The sequence below is a fragment of the Girardinichthys multiradiatus genome, chromosome 20, assembly GCF_021462225.1.
Source record: "Girardinichthys multiradiatus isolate DD_20200921_A chromosome 20, DD_fGirMul_XY1, whole genome shotgun sequence".
Taxonomy (NCBI): domain Eukaryota; kingdom Metazoa; phylum Chordata; class Actinopteri; order Cyprinodontiformes; family Goodeidae; genus Girardinichthys; species Girardinichthys multiradiatus.
In genome coordinates, this window is record NC_061812.1 from 38,021,258 (window position 1) to 38,043,983 (window position 22,726).

The 22,726-nt window shown below is 42.0% G+C and overlaps 1 protein-coding gene across 1 annotated transcript in view; it reads left to right on the forward strand.

The window, feature by feature from the left end:
* Positions 1-22,281, forward strand: part of slc25a26 (solute carrier family 25 member 26) — a 91,331-nt gene extending 69,050 nt beyond the window's left edge. The window contains exons 7-10 of the mRNA XM_047348841.1: positions 5,491-5,560; positions 11,806-11,870; positions 14,568-14,641; positions 22,039-22,281. Coding sequence (XP_047204797.1) covers positions 5,491-5,560; positions 11,806-11,870; positions 14,568-14,641; positions 22,039-22,135 — 306 coding nt within the window. The 3' untranslated portion in view covers positions 22,136-22,281. The remainder of the gene's footprint in view (positions 1-5,490; positions 5,561-11,805; positions 11,871-14,567; positions 14,642-22,038) is intronic.
* The last annotated feature ends 445 nt before the right edge of the window (positions 22,282-22,726 follow it).

Below are 22,726 nucleotides of genomic sequence, written 5' to 3' on the forward strand. Positions count from 1 at the left end.
GCTCCTCCTCTACATTCCCCTGTATCATTGTGGCAGGAAAAAATGTGACTTTAATGTGTTGTTACCACTGCCATTAAGCAAGCCTTGAATTTATCAGGACCTCTCCTTCCGCTCTTCTGTATCTTCCTTTCTGCTGTTATGTCTTTTTTTCCTCTGTGTCTCTCCTGTCCTGATGCCCTCTGTCTCGTTTCACTGCGTGGCCCTGAGCCAATAAGACCGTTTCTCTTTGAGAAGACGCCATTAAGGCGGAGTGACATCACGTCTCAAGGGTGGACATACAAACCTTCCATCAGTGTTGGGAGCTAACGGCCGCAGAGTAGATGAACAATACGCCGTGCAGCTTGTGTTTATATGCGGATGTGTTGGTCACAAGTACCTCGTTGTTTCTCAGTCAGAGGCCTTCTTTCTCCAGGCCATCTGCACATGTCTGTTGGCGAGGAGCTGAACTGCTGGAATCCCTCAACACCCACCTACCCCTCCACCACCCTCTGTTCAACAATACCAATTAGGGCTCTTGTCAGATACAAAAGCGGGCTAGATTAGCAGGAGCTAAAGCGGCTAATTATGGGCAAACAGGTTTCCTTACTGTCGTTCCTCCAGAATGACTGCTAAGATGTTCAGAAATTATTGGATTCCATTTAAAATGAAATAAAGAATGATGGAGCCTGACTTAGTGCATTTGTGTGGCTTTGACTCCCATCTGTCTCTTTGGAATCCTAAAATGCTGCATTGTGGCTTATTTTTTGGTCTTAATTTTGCACAGAGCCAACACAGCTGTTGAAAAGAAAAATGGAAAGAGCAAACAGGAAAAAAAGGGAGAAATCCCTTTTTTGTGCTGTAACTTCAACTGGTCAGTGTATTACTGATATTTCCACTCGAATCATGTTTCCAACTGAAAAAGCTAAGTAAAGTTTAGGGTTTTTAGCTGGGTTTTTCACATTGGTCATTTTTACAGTTGTATTCTTACCTCAGTGTGTTTTAACAGGATTTTATTTGATACAAATCGAAAGGTTACGGCAGAGCTTCATCTACTTCCAGTGTGGATGTTATCAGACAATGATCTGGTAATGTAAGGTGTCCAAGTGCTAAGAAACTTTACGAAACAGACCAATGTGTCAGGTTTTGTCCTTCATCTGGGTCACTACATTTAAATAGAAAAGGTATAGAACAGAAAACAGTCAAACAACCACTGACACATTTATAAATAGATAGGCTGACCAAAAAGCACCTAAAGGGAAGGGGTTTAACCACTCTCATGTATATTAAGACTATTTGTTTATCATACTACCCACCAACACTGGCCATTTACCAAAAGTGTATGAAAAACAAATAAAGTAGAAACAAAACTCACAAAAAACACAATATTTACAGTACAAATCATAAATTAAATGCCATTGACCATCATCAATGTTTCCAAAAAAGTAAAAACTATTATAGAAACACAAAGAAACCATCCATCCATTTATCCATCCATCCATTGTTAATACTCACTTTTTTGGTACAGGGTCACGGGGGAGCTGGTGCCTATCTCGCATAGTGTATGGGAGAGGAACGGGGTGCACCCTGGACAGGTTGCCAGCCCATCGCAGGGCAGCACAGAGACACACAGGACAAACAACCATGCATACACTCATTCACACCTAAGGGCAATTTAGGGTGACCAATTTACCTAACTGTCATGTTTTTGGACTGTGAGAGGAAGCCGGAGGACCCAGAGAGAACCCACGCATACACGGAGAGAACATGCAAACTCTATGCAGAAAGACCCCCGGCCGGGAGTCAAACCCAGGACCTTGCTGCAAGGCAACACTGCGCCACCTTGCAGCCCATGAAAACAATTGTAGAAACTTGTTGGTTGAAAGGTTATTATTCAAAAATAAACTTTTTGGCTCAGCAATCCCATCTACAGTCCATATTACTACACACAGGTTTACTCTGTATACTAATAAGTAATAATACTTAGTTATGAAGGTAGTTGGTTGCAATGGATTTTAATTAGGGGTATCAGAGTTAACAAGGCTAAAGACAAAGTCAGGCCACACTGTTCAGAAATATATTTGTTAAAAGCCATGTATCATTTTATTTCCATTTTAGAGCTAATAGTGTTGTTCCTCTTCATCCTTAACAAGAACAAGTCCTAAATTCAGTTTAGCCAAATTGAGTTAGTTAATGTTTATAGTTCACCAGTTAAAGTTCACAGCTCCAACATGAACTAGATCTCATTCATTTATCATAGTTTGTCTGAAATGAAATTTTAAAACACATATATAGATTGTGACATCATTAACAAATTGACATATCGATTACGTCGTTGGTGCTCTCATCCACATATTTTAATACTTTCATTGTCAGAAAAAACAAAAGTTTTGGTGATAATTCTTAACCCTCTTATTACCATCAAGTCATCGCAGACATAATTTCACGAGTTTTTTTTTTTCTGTTTAGATTGTTATTGCATGGTTAAAAATACAAAGTGACACTGAATAAATGCCAGATACTGAAACTGGAGTTGAGCAGTTCATATCCTTAAGTAGAAAATGACTCTGTAAGCACCAATGTCAGGTTTAAAGTGAGGGGAGACGCATACTCCTACATTACTAATAAAAGTCCCTACACAGATGGCAAAAACCACCAGCATGTGCGCTGAAGTTGAACTTTGTCTCTCCTGCCCGCACGAGCACACACAGCAGTCACTCAGTGCTCACTTTAAAGGAAAATGCTACAGTTCTTTCTACAGGAAATACTGAAGCTTGCTTTTGAAAAACACAGTAGAAATCTTTCGTTTTACCCCAAATAATGCAAGGATGAAATGCGCTCCCTATGATTTAATCATGTAACAAAAAGAGTATAATTCAGTTCAAAGGTGTGAAAAAATGTCAGCACCTATGTGTTTATTTCAGTGTGTTCATGCATGAAACTGACAGCTATGCACCACTTTGTGTATGACAACTCAGTGAAATTAATTGAAGCTTGTGGTTGTAACTTGGCAAAATGTGAAAAAGTTCAAGGGGTGTGAACACTTTTGCAAGACAGTGAAGTTCTCATATGAACTTCACAAGAGCACTTTTTTCGCTCTGTTTTCTAAATGACTGTATCTTCCAATTTTCTCCATCAATTTTCTGACCTTAAACAGGAGGGCGGAATGCTAGTTTATGACTGAACACAAATACTGGGCCGCAAAAGATTCTGGGAATGAGTTTGTTAAATACCTTCACAACACACTTGGGCTTTATGCAAATGTACATGACAGTACAAAGACATTTGACACTCGCAAATGATCCAACAGCCTCTTTCCTGTGGGAAGTCATCCAGGTGCAAAGTGGGACCCCGGCACAAGGGACCTGCAGGTCAGAAAGTTTGTTTTCCCAGATTTACCCCTTATTATCTATTCATGAAAAGGAGAGTGAGTGAGGGAGGAAGATGCTCAGAAAACGGGGGAGACTCAGAGGAACCGCCCAGCATGAGGCCTTTGATGTGGAAAACAAAAATCTCCTTTTTAATCTGACCTGTTATGGAATAGAACATGACCCGTCCTGAGCTAAACTACGCTGTCTTCTTTTTGCCATCCTTTTTTATCTCTGTGTGTATACTTGTTTGTCCAAACACACACACATGGTTTTAGTGATGTCAATTTGTGTGGCAGATTGAAGGAGAGAGAGATAACATGCGATCGATTAAACCTTCAATGGTGGGGAACGGTGAGGGAGGTGGTACAAAGAAAATATTAGTAATCACTCCATGCTGTTGCTCAGTTCCTCTCCCCTAGAAGTAATCATACCTTGCAGCGCCCCGAGGCAGCCCAGCTGTTCATTCTCATTTCTTCCAGACACCAACTTTGCACAGTCACTCCCCTCATCCCTCGCCTGAACCGATGGGTGGAGGAAAAGTGTGAGACAGCCTCTATCTCATCCTGAGTTCAAACTCCAAATAAAAACATCAGGTGGTTTCACTCAGTAGCCAGTTGCAGATGGGGAGGTTAGTTCAGTTATATGAGAGGTTATACACACCTATTGCACCAAGTACTTGGAAAAATACTTTTGTTCTCGGTTTTATTCTACCTATATATAAATAAAATGTTCAGAAATGTTTTTTTTATACAGAATTACTCACCACTGTTAAAATAACTTTTTGGGGGTTTTGTGACAAAAACTTCTCAACCCTGACTTTTCCTACCTTTATTGTAACATTAATCCTGGACAGTTTAACTGAAAAAGCAAAATGCATACTTGTCAATGTAGTGATGTACTCTACAGTATATGCACTCAATAGCTGGTTGGGCCTCCTTTGGCATGAATTACTGCATCAATGCAGCATGGCAGGAAAGTGATCAGCCTGGAGCACTGCTGAGGCTTAATGAAAGCTGAGGTTGCTTTGATAGTGGCCTGCAGGTCATCTGCATTGTTGGGTCTGGTGTCTCTCGTCTTCCTCTTGACAATACTTCATAGATTCTCTATGGGGTCCAAGCAAGCATGGTGATACCATGGTGATTAAAGCTGACTGTAATCATCATTGACTATGGAGACGTTTCACTGGACGTCAAGCCACTTGGGTTCTTTGCATCTCTGCCCTACATCCAGACTCTGAGACCTTGTTTTACAAATAAAATATAAAACTAACGTTTATTAGAGAAGATGACTACTGAGCACCAGTCCAGTCTTTTTTCTCTTTAGCCCAGGTTTGACGTTTCTGTAGTTGTGTCAGGAGCGACTTAACCAAATGAAACAGTTGTAAATGATGCCCTGGATCCGTCTGTTTGATAATTCTTGAGTGCTGGCACCGACTGCAGTCCACACCTTGTTAAATTCCCCAAACATCCCTGTTGTTCCTTTTTTGATCACAGTTTCTTCTGCTCAACTTTCCCACTGTGGATGGTGTCGATACATTCTTGCTGACATTTGTCAAGTCTGCACTCACAATCACCCTGTGATTGTGTAGGCAATGTCATTGCCATAATATTTTGTTTATGTATTAAAAACAGTTTTTAGTGATATTTTGTGATATTCTTATATCCTAATCACTTAATTCTGGGTTTTATTCGCTGTAAGACCTAATTTTCAAAATTAACAGGAATAAATATACTGAAATACGTTATTTTTGTGTTGTGAATCTATATATGTTCCACTTGTTGTTTGGAGTTGGCCTTTTGGTGATGTTCTAATGCACTGAAATGCACCTGTATGCTGACCACAGGAACAACATGTGTGGGAGATATTGCAGCTTCTCCAGCTCCCATATAAATCTTTTTTCTTGGGAACCAAGTATTGTGGCATCACAGGGAAGAAAAGAAACACAAAAACAGTCTAAGAGCCTTTTTCAAACCCGAGTTTTCTGGACTTCAGACAGACTAGACCAAGGTTCACAATGTGGTTTCAATATGTCTCCTATCTCTTCGAACAACAATCCTTTCTCTCTTTTTCTTTGTCCCTTTTTCCATTATTCTTGCCCTTTAATCATCATATTTTATCTGCAACCTTTCTCTCTTTCTTCCAGATGCTGTGGTCGGGGAGACAAGGTCACACGCTTCACTCTTGGCAATCAGCGGTGTGCGGAGCTTTTGCAGGTGCAGAGGATTATATGTAGCTTTGGGAATGAAGCTGAGGGGGCTATGTTGAGGGAGGACATGGGAGAAAAAAAGCAGATAAGTAGATGGTGGACAGTTTAATAAAAGAAAGACCAGCAGAGAAAGTTAGGTTTCCCCTGAGCCACCTGCTCATCAGATATGTTGAAACAAAAGCACTGAAGAGAGAATTGGACCAAACTTTTTCTCTTTTTTTTGATACAAATTGTTTAAAAAAGAAGTCCTACACTTCCAGGGACCCTGCATTGTTTTCCACACAGAGAGGTCACATTATCACCGTTCTCAAGCACTGGAGCCATTGGACATTGCACCATGGCAGACTTTATGAGTCTGTCTCATAAATGAGTGTCAGGGGAAAGTCAGACAACTGGAGGAAAAAGAGAGGAGGGATGAGAGGAGCTGGGTTTTGGGTCTGTGCCCCCGCAGCTGCTTGACCTTCGGAGCACTGGAGCCTGAAGTGGTTTAAGGAAGAGAGAGGAAGGAAGAAAAGAGTAGAAAAGGAGTGAAAGATGGTTAGCTATAAATAGGATGAATAAGCAAAAAGCAGTGTGTAAATTAATAAATTAAACTTTGCTGCACAAATGAAGCACTGCAGATAAAGATTGAAGACTTGAGTTAAAATGTTTCCTTTGCTTCTGTAATCAGGAAGTCAAAGTTTGATGTAAACAGCTATATTTTTTACAAATACCGGAGATTTTTATCGAGGCATAATTGAGTGGAACGTTATTATGCAGAAAAGAGACAAACTGTCTCTCTACTTTGTAGTGAATCTGGAATGATTTCTTTATTTTGAAAGAAAGGTTCCAAAAGAAGGTGGGAAACTTTGTAAAAGCAGTTTAAAAATGGAAACTGGACAGTGCTTGGCTATTATTGATTAATCTATTGGTAGAACATTATTGTTGCTTTTCCCTCCATCTTCTGTTTATCTGAGATTGGGCAACAGGTCCAGGAGGAAAACCCAGAGATCCTTCACCCCTGTGACACTCTATCTCATTCTGGAGGTTCCCAGGCAAGAAGGGATCTATAATCTCTACAGTATATTCTAAGTCTCCTCTCAGTAAGAGGTGCCAGGAAATCCTCCAAAGGGAGGCGCCCAGGAGACATCTTGATCAGATGACCATTGGCTCCTCAGCAGAAATAGGAGTAACCAAAAGGCTTTTTTATTTAAGCTCTTTCTTCACCATATCAGACATGAGCAGCACCCACATTATGGCAGACGAGGCCCAAGTCAGGCTTTCCATCTTCTGCTCCATTCTACCATCACTTGTGAACAAAAGACCAAAATACTTGAAGTAAAGACAGACTCATCTCTGTAGAATAGCCACCTGAGCATAGTGGAGGGTTTTGAGTTAACCCCATCATCCTGGGGGTTACTTGTCTGGGACTCTGATGTGGAGTAGGGGCTCCCATGTTAAATTGGTCTCAGGGAGGGGTTTAGAGTGATTTAAAGATCTGGATGACAGTAGACCATGTTGATTGGGAAACCTTGCCAGGAATAGAGCATTTTCCAACCCTCAATTTGCATTGGGTCGGTTTTTGGATTAGGAAATATATTACTGCTTATGATAATGCTTATTATAATATTGCTTGCAAGATAGCCTTGGTTTTATCATAATCCTGTTTCAGAATAACCATAATTTCTTCCTAGGACCCCTTTAGATGCAGCTGTTCTTCTCTACTACACAACATGAGATGCAAAACCTCCTAGTTATTGCTAGTCTTTAAAATCTTGCCTTTTGCCCAATTTACTTCTGTAATTTCACAACTTCAGGGATAATATTTACTTTTTGGTTAAAATTACGTTTTGGTTAAAATAATCAAAATACAGTGTGTCATTGTAATAGCACAATAAATGTAATTAATGGATGATTAGTAAATTAAAGTTTTGGGGCGACAATGTAACAGTGTAATGGCAAATGGCAACAATGAAAAACCTCGTATCCACAGGATGATTTGGCAACCATGCAGTGATATGGGTTGAGAAGGTTTTAGAGGATCTGCAGTATAATAAAATGTTGCTAATTTAATGATCAGTGGTGACTTATTTGATTAGTTAAGTAACATTAAATGTTTTAAGTGTAAAATGCTCTACTCAGCAAATCAACTTGCCAAGGAAACATTACAGCATAGCAGAAACCTTCACTACGTGAGCTCTGACTAAAAAAATGTGTCACATCATCCGTTATTACTCCCAGTCAAAACGTTTTACCACGATGCAAACGTCAAACCACAATTTTTATACATAATTCACGACGGGGGTCTTGCACCGAGCCGTTGTCGTACGTTTATATCTCCCAGTCCATAACTCTTCCGCTGCTGGACTAACAGGACAGGAAGATTGAGGTTAGCTACTCAGGGGATGACACTGAGATGGAGGAGATGGAGAGGTAAAAGGTGGTAAGGAGAGGACGTAGCAACCAAAGGAGCTGAGATGTGGTCCTGCACCACCACACCTGGAAACAGTGCACAGGGAGAAGAAGTGGGGGGGACGCATCAGAATTCAGTATGTGGAAAAGCAGAGTTATAAAATGATTCTTATGTCTGTTGCAGGAAAATTGGTTACATTTGAACTTCTGGCAGTTTAAATATCCAGAATGTGATGATTAGAACATAGAAGGTAGGGGTGTGGTGGTGCATATAAGAGAGACAGGGGACAGTAGATCTGGGACATGATTTGTGTTCACATCTGTTTGTGACCACTGTAGCGTCCATCCTACCGTTTGTGTCCTAGATAAGTTTTGAGTCTCCTCCCATCAGGAAATTGCCAGAAAACCTCCAAAGGGATTGACACAGAGAAGCAGTGGCTCTGCTCCTAGCTTCCCCCGTCGTAATTCACATCTCATGACAGCAGGTTAGGGTAGGAACATAGACAGATCGATAAATCTAGGGCTTCGGTTTTTAACTCAGCTCTTTCTTCACTACAACTAACCAGAGCAATGCCCACATTACCGCAGACTGTAACCTAGAAGCTAAGTTTCACCCTGACAGCTCCACAGTTGGTGGTGTACTGCTCCAGGTCATGCTAAAGGTCACGACAAAGACACCAACACAGCTACATTATCTGCAAAACATAAAAACGAGTTTCCCAAACCAGACACCCTCCTATCCACAACTACACCTTGAGATCCTGTCAAGGATAAACGCTTTTTCACTCATCTATAATCTCCCTGCCTTTTGAAATACTCACAGAGGCATTTTTAATCATCCAGAATATCTCCGCTTGTATCCTACTTTGACTTATGGCAGATTTGAACTGGATTCCCTCTCTGCATCATGTGAAAACTGACCAAGAAAAGAATGACATCACCAACTGATTTGTTTCCAGCCTTCAACCCCATCATGTTTTTTTCTAGCCGGATTTAGATCATTTAATAGAGCTCTCCACATGGAAGATTTATTTGCCTAATGCATTCTTTGACTGTTTTCCAAAAATATCATAAAGGCAGTTGCAGTAACCACCCAAGACAGAGACGTAAAGACCCTCAATCAAACAATAGTAGCCCTGTCTTACATCCAGTGTCTTGAAAAAGCATTCATACACCCTAAACCTTTTCATATTGCATCACATTACAATCCCAGACTTCAGTGGAGTAAAAATAGTATCTGGTTTTCTTTACAAACAAAATATTAAAAGGATTTTGACTCGCATTTGCACTTTACCCCCCCTGATTAAAAATGTTTTGTAATTACAGCTGGATGTCTAATGGAGTATGTCTCTAACAGCTTTGCACCTAAAGAGAGGGACATTTCTGTCCATTCTTCTGCTCAAGCTCAGGCAGATTTTATGGAGAATATCTATGAAAATCAATTTTCAAGTATTAGCACAGATTTTCAATTGGATTTAGGTCTGGACTTTGACTGGGCCATTTTACCACATGGACATGTTTAGACATAAACATTCCAGTGTAGCACTGGCTGAATGTGTAAGGTCAACCTGCTTGAAGGTAAACCTCCACCTGTCTCTAATGTTTTGAAGCCTCCAACAGAGTGTTCTCCAGGACTGCCATAGATCATCCGTCTTCCCGACAACTTTTTTCTCTGACACTGCTAAAAACACCCCCTCCTTTCTAATAGTTTCTAATTTGGAGACTTTTGATGGCTATTAGTTGCACCCGATTTTATTTAGGGGTATCGGAGCACAGACGCACATCACATTTATCATATTTTTTGGTACATTATGTTGTCAATTTGACAAAATGGGAAATGTTTGATGGGTTCACTGAGGACTATAGGGGTTTTCATTGACGTCACTGAAGTCGCCGGTCCGCCATCTTCGTGTCGCTTCATGCATTTCACAACATTGCAACATTGCATACTTTTTCAACCATGGATAAGTATCTAGAGTTGTTACTGCCTGAAGAAAATTGTGGTCATCAACAAGGTGGATACATTTGTACCATATGTTGGTTTGTTTTGCGCAAATCCAAACAATTGGCCACACATAATTTTTAGACAAGTATGCAACTATTTTTTCATAGCCACAACATAGGCAAAAACCCATGGTAAGTTCAATATTGCCTTTTATATGATACTTACATAATAATTATATTATTAGATAATACATACATAATACAGCTGGAAGACAATAGACTGAACGTTGGTCTTGACAACCACGAGCAGCACAACCCAAATTTAATTAAGTTTTCCCCATAGTTAAATGGCTGCAGCTGCCACCCAATATGGCGATCGCGAAGTGCGGTCACGTGACCGCGACATCATGTGCATTGTCATCCTGATACACGGCACCGCCTTCAGGATACAATGTTTGAACCATTGGATGCACATGGTCCTCAAGAATGGTTCGGTAGTCCTTGGCAGTGACGCGCCCATCTAGCACAAGTATTGGGCCAAGGGAATGCCATGATATGGCAGCCCAACCATCACTGATCCACCCCCATGCTTCATTCTGGGCATGCAACAGTCTGGGTGGTACGCTTCTTTGGGGCTTCTCCACACCGTAACTCTCCCGGATGTGGGGAAAACAGTAACAGTAAAGGTGGACTCATCAGAGAACAATACATGTTTCACATTGTCCACAACCCAAGATTTGCGCTCCTTGCACCATTGAAACCGACGTTTGGCATTGGCATGAGTGACCAAAGGTTTGGCTATAGCAGCCCGGCCGTGTATATAGACCCTCTGGAGCTCTCGACGGACAGTTCTTGTGAAAACAGGAGATTTGAGGTGCACATTTAATTCTGCCGTGATTTGGGCAGCCGTGGTTTTATGTTTTTTGGATACAATCCGGGTTAGCACCCGAACATCCCTTTCAGACAGCTTCCTCTAGCATCCACAGTTAATCCTGTTGGATGTGGTTCGTCCTTCTTGGTGGTATGCTGACATTACCCTGGATACCGTGGCTCTTGATACATCACAAAGACTTGCTGTCTTGGTCTCAGATGCACCAACAATACGTGTACCAACAACTTGTCCTCTTTTGAACTCTGGTATGTCACCCATAATGTTGTGTGCATTTCAATATTTTGAGTAAAACTGTGCTCTTACCCTGCTAATTGAACCTTCACACTCTGCTCTTACTGGTGCAATGTGCAATCAATGAAGACTGGCTACCAGGCTGGTCCAATTTAGCCTTGAAACCTCCCACACTAAAATGACAGGTGTTTCAGTTTCATTGTCCAACCCCTGTAGTATGTATATATGTATATGTATGTATATGTATATATATATATATATATATGTGTGTGTGTTTTTTTTTGTTTTTTTTTCTTCTTCTTCCCTATGTCAGTTCTTGGGCGCCGTTGACTTCTTTTACTTATTTAACAAACTTCCTTTTGGTCAGTCTAATACAAAAACTGCATATTACTGAGAGTTTAACGGTGGAATGGAGCTATTTTAACTTTTTTTTTAAGTTGAAGTGCAGCTGCCCCAAAAAGCCCGTAGGAGGACGTTTGTGGTCATGATACAAATGTGTAAATGCAAGTCTTTACCTGTATGTTGGAGAGGCAGCACGTGTGTGTAGCTCAGGGGAGAGACTTGGTTGGATGAGTTGTGAGGAGGGTAAACGTAAGGGTGTCTGTCTGGTTTTTGTGTTCGAATAACAGGGGGAAGGGAATGGATGCAAAATGTTATCATTTGTTTAAATGTTGGAAACTTACAGGCCAAGCGTTCCAGCTCCCTTCACCTTACTGTGTCTGTGCTTGAGTAGATTTATTTGTTTTGAGTATTTTCTAGGTATACATTTCACCGCATGCCTATGTCTTTTGTAGGTGCGGTGGCAGCGTTTGTTACCACTCCTCTCGACGTGGCAAAGACCAGGATCATGCTGGCGAAGGTACGCACACTCAGACACAGCGCACAGCCTCCTCTGGCAGCTGCTTTTAAACACTGCTGTCAGGTGATGCCTCACAGGCAGAGAGCAGAGCCCTGAGCGGGCCCGCAGCCCGAACACATTTCTACTGCGTCAGCACCGAGGGCAGAGTGAGCCGAGGTAGCGCTGGGACCGCGCTCATCTATCACCTGCTGGGGAATATGGACGATGTTGGTGGAGACATGTATGTGTGCATGGTTAGTGTTAGAGTGAGGACTTGTTTCCATCTCAGCGCTGCGTGTCATGCAGAGGTGAAGTAATAGCACGCTGTCCCTCCTGGTAACTCTCCCTCTCCATCCTCTGTGTGGTGATATTCCTCCTCTTCCTCACCGCCTTTTTCTCTTCTGGCTCTGTCCAACTATACGTCTGGCTTCCTTCACTGTGTCCTGTGTGTGTTTGTGTGCAGGATTTCAGAGTTACCCCCAACACACACACACGCACACACACACACACACACACACACACACACACATGGACGGTCCTTGGAGAAGGCACAGTGTTCCATTTCCGCCCCCCGTCCTAACTAATGAGATACTGGAATTAACAAAACACTCGGACAGGCTTGGATCTCTGGCAAGAAGCTGTTGGCTGGAGGTGGAACTGCAAGGTACAAAAGCTTCCAGTAAACATGATCTGACAGGCAGCTGCTGTAATCTAACCACCCGCAAAGGGCTCTGCTCTGCGTAGAGGTCCTGTTATAACTTTATAAGGCCAAGTTTTTGATTTGCTCTGCAGAATTCTTCGTTTTATTCAGAAGGGAGCAAAGTTTGAGACTTTTTGGGTAATCAGCAAAAAAAAATCACATCCTTTTGACGGAAATCAGCAGGTATTATACATGTTTTATAATGTGAAGTTACCTTCTAATATCCTATATTTGACCATTGTTTTATAAAGAAAATGTCTTGAAGTAGATGTGGCCGGGGTTTAGGGTTTTTGAGATCAGGGTTTTTGTGTAGTCTGGAAAAAGACTGGATATACTTTAGATTTAAGTGTTTCCCTTGATTTAGACAAGTATGGAAAAGAAATGGATTATAGAGACATGCACTATATTGCCAAAAGTACTGGGTCAGCCCTCAAAATCATTGAATTCATGCATTCCAATCATATCCATGTCCACAGGTGTGTGAAATCCAGCAGCTAGGCCATGCAGACTGCTTCATCAAACATTTGTCGTTCTAAGTTGTCTTATTGTCTGCTGAGGCAGGACATCCCACTCTTCCTGAAGGGCGGCCCTCAAGTAATTGAGGTTCTGGGATACAGAGCTACGAGTCTCTAGATGCAACTCAGCTGATCCCGTTGGTTTTCTATGGGATTCAGGTCTGGAAAACGTGCAGGCCACTCTATTCAAGGTACCCAAGGCTCCAGCTTGGTCCCTAATGACGTGACCTAATTTATTTAGGTTTTCATCTTCCTTGTCATCCAAGAAGACAAAATTAGGTTTGTGTGGTTCATGCAGGGACACAATGACAAGGTTAATGATGTTATTCAGGTAGTATGGGCTGGTCACTGTACCATTCACAAACTATAGGGCAGTTCTGTATTGACTTGACACACCTGCCCTCACTGTAACCTCACCACCACAGGCTCCTCTGGTGACAACAGGGGCTGATGCATGGCGTTCTCCTTGACATCTCCAACATAGTTGGCGGCCATCGTTTCTGCTCATCATGAATGGACTTTCATCAGAGAACAGCACTGAGGCCCAGTGGTCCCTCGTCCAGAATAAATGCTCCCTGGCCCATGCAAGATAATGGTGCCTGTACCTGGTGGTCCGCAATAGAGGCTAATTTCCATCTTCAGTCCCTGGCAGGTTGATTGTATAAAACAAGATTAAAACATTAAATTGCATGATCTGTCAAATTGGAAAATTATGAATAAAACGTTGCACAAGACAAAGCAAATAAAAAGTTTATTATGTAGTATTTAGTCTGATATGATCACAGTTACTACTGTGCTACAGACGATCTTTTTCCAGGCACAGTAACTTCTGCATGTTAATTTATAGACTGAAAAAAGTTTTTTTCAACACTAAGACGCAAATATGAGTGAAATAATTAGTCGAGAGATCTCAACCATTACAGCTGGCAGTTCTTTTGCAGTCTCTGCATAAGAGATCTCAGGAGAGTCATTACTACACAGGCTTAAAAGTAGAGGACCAAATGTAGACCCCTGAGGTACATCAACAATACTAGCCCCTTCAAAAAATGTGTTATCCAAGTGAGCACACTGTTGTTTGATTCTCAAAAGTGATTTCATTCATTTCATTGCATTTGCTTATATTTATATTGTAAATTTGACAATTCTTCACAGCCTTCCTATCCTGTTTAACCTACTGCTACCCCACTCACTTGGTTGCAGTGATGGATTAAAAACTCTCTGCCCAGCTAGTCTGCAGTGTGTAAATAAAAGCAGTTGATTGATGGATGCAAGGGAGGACATGGAGAACTTGTTGAGTGTTATTTTTATTTTTTTTGGGGGGGGGCTAATGGTGGGTCCTGAAGGTGACACCTGTGCTGACACAGCTGTCCCTGACCAGAAGGAGGGGCAGCTGAAGGAAGCTCCCCCATGGAAGACTAAACAGGGTGTCTGTCAGAGGAGCAGGAAGCGAGCAAGACAATCTATCCGTCATCACACCTCTATTTGCTCTCTGTCCTCCTGCAGGCAGGCTCTGTCACAGCCAGCGGCAACATCCCGATGGTGCTCTATGACGTGTGGAGGAGCAAAGGCCTTCCAGGGTGAGAGTGTCTCTCTTTAGTTTGCTGAAATGTGATTGCTTTAAAACAAACAAACCGTTTTATCCCTGGTCATGTCTGAGAAACCTCCCATTTTACATGATTCGATTTAACTTCCCGCACACAATCAAGCGTGATGACAGGGCGGCCTCTCCAGGGAATGGGGGATTAACGGCCGCAGCTGAAAAATGAGATGCATAAAAGCTTTTGCTGCAGACTCACTCTATCGTCCTATTGATTAAGGTGTTAGAAGGGCCAAGTGGAAGGGTTTATTTAAGTGTTTTGATGTGTTTATGATGCGCGCCGGACAAAAGGCCTGGTCTAATGGGGCCGCAGAGGGCTGCCTTTGCTAAAACAAACCCTCAGCTGTGGTGAATAATAGGCGGCTGGTGTACAAGCCACCATCAGTTAGTCGGGATGCATCTCAGCTTAACGCCCGTAGCGTTTGGGACTGGGCCAAACACCAGCAGGACATTATGTCGCCCTCCTCCTCCATGCCTCACACACACACACGTGTATGGTACATTGTAAAACTATTCAGGCCCTTGAGGCTTTTCCCATTTTGTCACGTTATGATAAAATCTGAAAAGTGTGGCATGCATTTGTATTAAACCATCTTTACTTTCAACCACCTGTGTGTAATTTAATTGGTTTGCTGGATAACATTAGTGAACAAACAGCAACACGAGACCAAGGAACGCAGCAGACAGCTCTGGAAGAGTTGTGGAGAAGTTTAAAGCAGGGTTAGTTAGATTATAAAGTAATAACAAAGGATTTTAAGATCTCACAGAGCACTGTTCAGTCCATCAACTAAAAACATGAAAGTCACATTTGCAACCCCACTAAGACATGGCTAACCACCTAAACAGATGGGCAAGCGAATAAGAAATAAGAAACAGCCAAAAGGTCCATGGTAACTCTGGAGGAGCTGCAAAGATCCACAGCTCACTCGCCAGAATCTGTCGACTGTATGAAAATTACTCCTGCACCCCACAAGTGTCAAGAAGAAAGCTGTTGTTGAAAGAAAACATAATTAGTCCCATTTGCAGTGTGCCACAAGCCCTGTAGGGGGCGAAGTAGAAGAAGGAAAAGTTTGACCACTTTGGTCTTAGAACTGTGTGGATGAAAACTGACACTGCACACCACCCTGAACCCACTATCCCGACAGTAAAACACAGTGGTGGCAGCATCATACTGTGCTGAAGCTGGTCAGGGTTGGTGAAAGAAAACTTGTTAGAGACTGCAAAAGAAAAAAAGACTTGAGACTGGGGACCTCGAGACGAGCAGAAAACATTAAAGCCACACTGGAATGGTTTAGATCAAACCACATTCATGTGTTTGAATGGCTCAGTCAAAGTATGGAACTAAATTCAAATAAGAATCAGTGGCAAGACTTGAAAACTGATGTTTTACAGATCTAATCTAATCTGAGTGGATTTGAGTTATCTTGTAAAGAGGAATGGGCAAATATTTCAGTTTCTATTGGGCAAAACTGGGAGAAACAGTCCAGAAGACGTCTAGGTGTAATTGTACCAAAGGTTGTTCTTCAAAGTATTAGGGGTGAAAACCTCTGCAATGCTTGCTTCATTTTATTCAGTTTCTTTGTGCTGCGGAGCAGAAGCTGCTTTGTTTAAACCTAATAAGAATATCAAACATCAGTAATAGCCTGAATGGTGTTATTATTTCTGACTAGAGAAGGAAATGTGTGGCTGCTCCACGCCACTTGGAGATGTTCTCCTCTTTCTGTCTTCTCTACTATCCCATTCAACCACCATTTGGGCTTAGCCGAATCTCTGATGCTACAGAGAACCTGGAGAACATGCACCATAATTAAGCTCCACAACATGGCAAACTCCTTTTTCTGCTTTGTTTCTCATGTAACCAGAGAAGGTGAACGATTAGAAGAAAGGAGAAAGCGTCAGATGGGATGTAGAAACAAAGGAGGGTGTGTGGGAAGTAAAAGGTTAGATGCTGTTGTTCTGCAGGTCCAAAGGCCTGCTTGTTGCACCGGTGCATGCCTGATACAAATTGCTGGGGCTTTAAAGCTGTAATTATGGTAATAGGCCCAATTGCAGTGTAGTGAAGCTCTAAAGTGCTTCCATGTGTGTGCCAATTCCCCAGAGACCCTAGCTAAGCAGAGAACGCTGCACACTACCCCCTTAAACCCCCAACAGTAACCTGCGAAATAACCAAACTGCACCAGGAGTCATGTCAGGACTGCAGACTAATGACCAATATGTCCTCAAGCTTTTTTCAGAGTTACTACATATGCAAAACAAAATGGAAGATATGCAAATATACTGAACCCTGATCCAGAGCACTGCAGAGCCTCCTGGAGCATGCAGTAAGCCCTAATTGTACTTTTATTTCTCCTTTAGCTTTACAGATCAAGGTTTTACATGTTTACTCAAGACAGCTTTTCTAGTTTAAAGGATGAAGCATCTCAGACCGGTGAAGGTAAAGGTCAGCAGAGTTCATGTTGATGAAATCTTTTCTTGCAAATTCTGTGTTTTTCTACTGACCTGCTGATATTTTCTGCATAAAATAACTATATTTATACAGTTGTGCCAACACAACGGCAGTCATTACTGTTATGTTGGGAGCCTGACCCGCCTACCTGGATGTGCTAAAAACCAAACACATTCACATTCTTTTCAGATGCAATGCATTCTTCGCAAAGTATTTCTAGTTGAGAAGATGCGTCTCATACTGGAAACCTCCTACTGAGCCGTGGATGCACAAACAGGTGGCGGTGCTTGTACCTGCCTCGTTTTTACCTTGGGTTGTGAGACTTTGAAGAAATATTTTGCGGCTCAGTTGCTCTGCTTCTGCAAAGTTATTGTTTATAATCTTTGGATTAGGTTTGATCTACTGCAGTGAAACATTAGGAAGGTCAGGGATAGTTAGACCTTTTAGCCTAACCCACCAGAAGCAGGATAAGCCAGCTAAATTAGCTGGCTAAATAAAATAGATATTGATGGAAGGTTGAGTGGAAGGAAAATGTGTGTTTGGTCTTCGGTTGTCCCTCTCCTATTAGTGCTCTAGTCACACATTGACTAATAATGCATTCTCCTGCTTTTGTCTGTTGTTTCTGACATTCCAAGAAAACTACTATCTTTCAGCTGTAAAATTCCCAACATCTGTATTTGGCATTTATAGCTTGTTGTAGTTGGGACTTTAAATTGTTAAACTAGAGAAACCCTGCCCTGTTCTCTAGAGCTACCGATGTTACAGTTTTATTAGTAGTTAATTAAATCAGCAGGTGCTAGTCTGGTTGAACATTTGTTTATTAGTGAAATGTGGATTTTGTATTCTTGTTAACTCAATTTTTGATGTTCGCAAAAGAGATCATTCGAGTTCCACAATCATGTCGATTAAATTGCTCTTGTCAAAAAAATGTAAAGGATGGAAAATAGTTCCACTTACAGACACCTTCCCAACTGTGAAGCACGGTGGTGGGAGGATCATAATGTGGGAAAATGCTCGACCTTGGAAACCGGTCTGTTTTAAATGTATTCTTTAAAAAATAAACACCTAATATTATAAAAAGCAGCTTTTAAAGCAGGCAAATAGTTGCTTCGATATGCATTTGATGATTGGCACTTGTTCTCTTCTTCAACAGCAGCAACATTCTCTAAACCACAACCTAGACATGTTCTCTGAACTCACAACTACTCTCCCTCACATGTCTATAAACTATATTTAGCCTGATTCCTCAGGGGAGGTGGCTGACCAACAACATGGGGCTGCCTCAGCAGCTGCCGGGGCGGCGTCGTCTGTGAGTTGAGGCAATCGGGGGAACGTAAGGGAATATTTGAGTTCTGGCTCAGCTCTGACATCTCACAGTCCACAGGTGGGCCCGATCCCAGACAGGAAATGTAAGTCGGGTGGAGAGCGGAGACAAAGCAACAGCGTATAAAATTAGTTCGCTTCTCGCACTGCTGGGTCTTCATGTGGTCCAGAACGCTCAGTGGAATCTTTTGAGAACTCTTCCCTGTGACTCACTTTAAAAGAAGTATATGATATTATTTCATAATTGGTGTTCAATGCTCCTCCAGGTCTGACCTTACTCCCAGAAGATGCTAAATGTGGAGCAACAGTCATTAGCAGAGGAGCTGCATTTGGAAGTCTTGATATAGATGTTGAACTGAAAAATGAAATGCAGTGAGTTTAAATAGTTGTTTATACTTTTTACACATTTGTCTGAACACTAAGTGTTAATGTTAACTTGAGGTATAAATCAGCCTTAATGACACTGGATATTTACAGCTTTAAGCCCAGACTTGGAATGTCTGGATACTGGAGAGGGATGCTTGAGACCCAATTAGTTTAAAAAACGGGAAGGCCAAAACATCTCAAATATGAAAGTATTTTCAGAAGACCACCCACATGCTGTTGAGAAGGAGTCTATTACGCTAATGGCACCATGATGACTCAAAAACATATTTGGTTTTTCAAAAGAAAATACGGCCGTTGATTCTTCTTAATGGAGTTCTATTTACTTGATTAACTGAGACGGACAAAAATGTGAAATGAACGCCAATGTCATTAAAACATACCATCTGAGAACAACAAACTTAAATGTCAGTGTTTAAGATTACAGTTTTTTTTACTTTTTGGAGAAAATAAAAACTGCCTAATGACATTGGAGAAAAGGGTGGAACTATGGGATGTTTCAGCAAAATTACAAGACAGTAAGTATGACTACAGCTGTTCTGTGAAAATAAGCAACCAAACAGCACCACGAAGACCAAGGGACACAACAGACAGGTCAGAGAGAAAGTCTTGGAGAAGTTAAAGTTCTGTTCAACTCATCTAAAATGCAGAGAGTAAGGCACTGCAAACACCAAGACATCACTGTAGACCTTAAATGCAAATCCAGCCGAGGAGATTATTAATCAGAGAAGCAGTAAACAGAACCCTGCTAGCTCTGTAGGAGCTGCAGAGATCCAAAGCTCAGGTACAAGAATTTGTTATACTACATGTATAAAACGTTGCGTCGCAGAATACTAACGCGTAAGTCATGCCTCCCAGTCTGCTGCTCTGTCCTCTCAACAGCAGTTCCTGTGAGACCTGAACTGCTTCATCTGTACCCGCCCACTTGGCTCTGCTGGGACTTTCTGTGGACTTTCAGTAACAGACCAGGCCAGACCGAGGGTGCTAAAAACAAAAGAAACAAAAAAGATGGGGCAGATCATGAGGAGAAGAATAAAAACAACAAAGGAATTCAGTGCTGTAATATGGCATTAATTGTGTGTTAAAGATCACTTTGTTCTTTTTGAGTTTTTTTCTTCTCCTCTTCTAAGAAGAAAAGTGTACAAATCATGGCATGTTTGTCCCCATGAGGCTTATGTATTTCTGAGTTGAATGTTGCGGTTCAGCTGAGCCAAAACTAGTATAAATATGGACGTATGCTTATCCCAGAGGTCTAGTCGGCCCCAGTACAAAGATGCACAGAGGCACAGAGGTATATAAGGCTCGTTACCCTGAACACACCATTTCCCACATTGGTACAGTGGTGGCAGCATTATGCTGTGGGTATTCATGTCAATAATCTAATTTGATCAACTGCCTTGCACATTTTATTCTCATCTGCTTAAACGCTGTGTGTTAATCTGCCTTTGAGAAGTTTCTTAAGAGTTGATGAAAACCAAAGCCTGTTATTGCAGCGGTTCAGAGGTGATTTTTGTAAATGAAAACGGACCGAAACCTAAGTACTAACACTCCCTCGCAGATGATAAATGCAGACAGACATTTTTGTGTGCGTTTCTCGTTCCCCTTGTGCCTGTGAGCAGCGTACACGCACAAGCAGCCGCCATCCGTAACATCTGGCCGGGACCGGGCCAGAAGACCATGTGAGCGCGGAGGCGTATTGGCAGACAGAAGGTGTTGGTAAGCAAATGCTTGACAAGGGAAAGACTGAGAGAAGAGAAGGGAGGACAAAAAGGCAGTTTAACAGAAGAGACAACACGAGCATGTGTCGAAGAGGTGGATGACGCAGCAAAAACAAGAAACAGAGGAGAAATCCCCACCAACTGAGCCAGCTGGGGGAGGGCGTTGGATGGATAGACAGAAGACCTACATGTGTGGATGTCATCTGGCCATCGGTCAGGCACAGAAAAAGTGAGAGGACGAAAAAAAGGAGGGGATGAGAGCTCCAATGAGGAACAAAGGTGGGGGCTTGAAGCCTAATCTCTAAAACAGCTGTGTGTATCAGGAGGAGAGTGGGAGGCTTGGTTCTTGGGAGATGGGTGCTCTCTCATGGCCCGTAACATCCTCTGACCTTCATAACATCAACAGCATCTCGTTGGGCCCTCAACAAAAACCCTGAAGCTTCATGTTTAACCGTTTCCCAGCACCTGAACAAAAGGAAACTGTAATTTAGTCCGATTCTGTCAAACGTTAAACAAAAAGAGTGGTGTCAGTTTGCAAAAACTTAACCTGGTGTTTATTTTGTCAAGCTACTTTTTACACATTTGCACAATGACTTTTACATCGGTGCAGTTCTGAAGAACCGTATTCCTGCTCATTACCGCATAGTGACTGCCAAGCTGTGACTCTTCGGTCTAATCCCTGACAGCTAAAGTCAGAAAAATAAGACGCTGAATTTGTATCAGGATTATATGCCAGTTTCTATGAAGACAAAACCATGTCATCTTCAGATTATAGATGTGGAGCAACTAAGGCTTAATGCTGGTTCACATTCAGTTATTGGCCATCTTAGCCAAAAGCTTTCAATGGGAGAGAAAAAGCTCTGGTCATAGCCTTAAATCTGTGGTGGTTTAACGCTCCCATGACCAAAGACAAATATCAAGCAATGTCAGATATTTTTTAGGAAAATCATTTTAACCTCCACTACGACTGAATTCTGATTCATGTTCTGGGTGGTTCTGCACTGTCATCTTTTTCTCCTCCTCTCCCTCCTTTCAGCATCTGAAGCTAAGAATTAACAAGCTGACAGCCATAACTTGCTGTTCATTTATTGATGGACTCGTGTCTGTCAGATTTCTATAAAAACTAAACAAAACATGTGTTTTCTAATCAGTGAATGTATCATTCTTACCTGTGCTAATCGCTTATTTTACAGCGACTGCTCTCTCCCGCACACAGTGTGACTTCGCCTCTGCTCCTAATAGAAGTAATCAGTGACTGCTCAGTGAGCTTGGATTACTTAGTTTTGAACTATGTTCTTCTGTTGTTGTGCTGATTTGATAAGAAAAGTAAGCATTTAAAAATGTTATAGCAGGTGAATAAATCACAATACAAGAATAGATGTTAGAGGTTTTATGGGAATCTAGAACATGTTTAGAAAATAGCATTCAAGTTTTTCCAAAGCAACACTTCACATGCCAGAAGGTGACATTATTTGAGCTGTAATGGATTTCCATGTCTTCCTGCAGGCTGTTTGCAGGCAGCATCCCAAGGATGGCCTTCATCAGCGTGGGAGGTTTCATCTTCCTGGGAGCATATGAAAAGGTCCGCCGCACTTTGCTATAGCAGGGCTTCATCGGAGGCTGTCCTGAGGGGCCTGATCTGGCGAGGAGATGCAGGAAGAGTCTCTGGAGGTATCACCTCAGTCCGCCCGCCTACTGTGGACCCTCGGTGTCCTCATGCAGCCGGGCCATGAGGAATGAGCTTGGTGCCCTGAGGAGTCAAGGTTGACTACATTACCCAGGGTGCTGCATTCCTGCTCATGGGCACACAATGGATAAAGTGGAGAAGACTTCAGTAGTATTTATGATTAGATGAAATGAAGCCAAGCTCTGTCCTGTGAGTTTATGTGACTGAACGGATTTTAGAATTAAAGGTTGTCTTTTACACTTTAAGTGACTTCTGGTGATTTCCTCTCTGGACTACAGTCTGACACTGTTTAACGTCCTTTTTAATGTTTCATCCATATTTTCTTCTCTCTGTTAAGCTCAGCCACCTGTGTATAAGACCCACCAGGGAGACACAGCAATATGTTGCCATTGTTACATTCCAACTAGAGCAAAGCTGACCTCATCCACCTACAAGAGCAATATTTTTTCCCCTGCGATGCCTCCAACAATAGAACACTTTGTTGAATTGACAAGGCTGTGGGTTTAT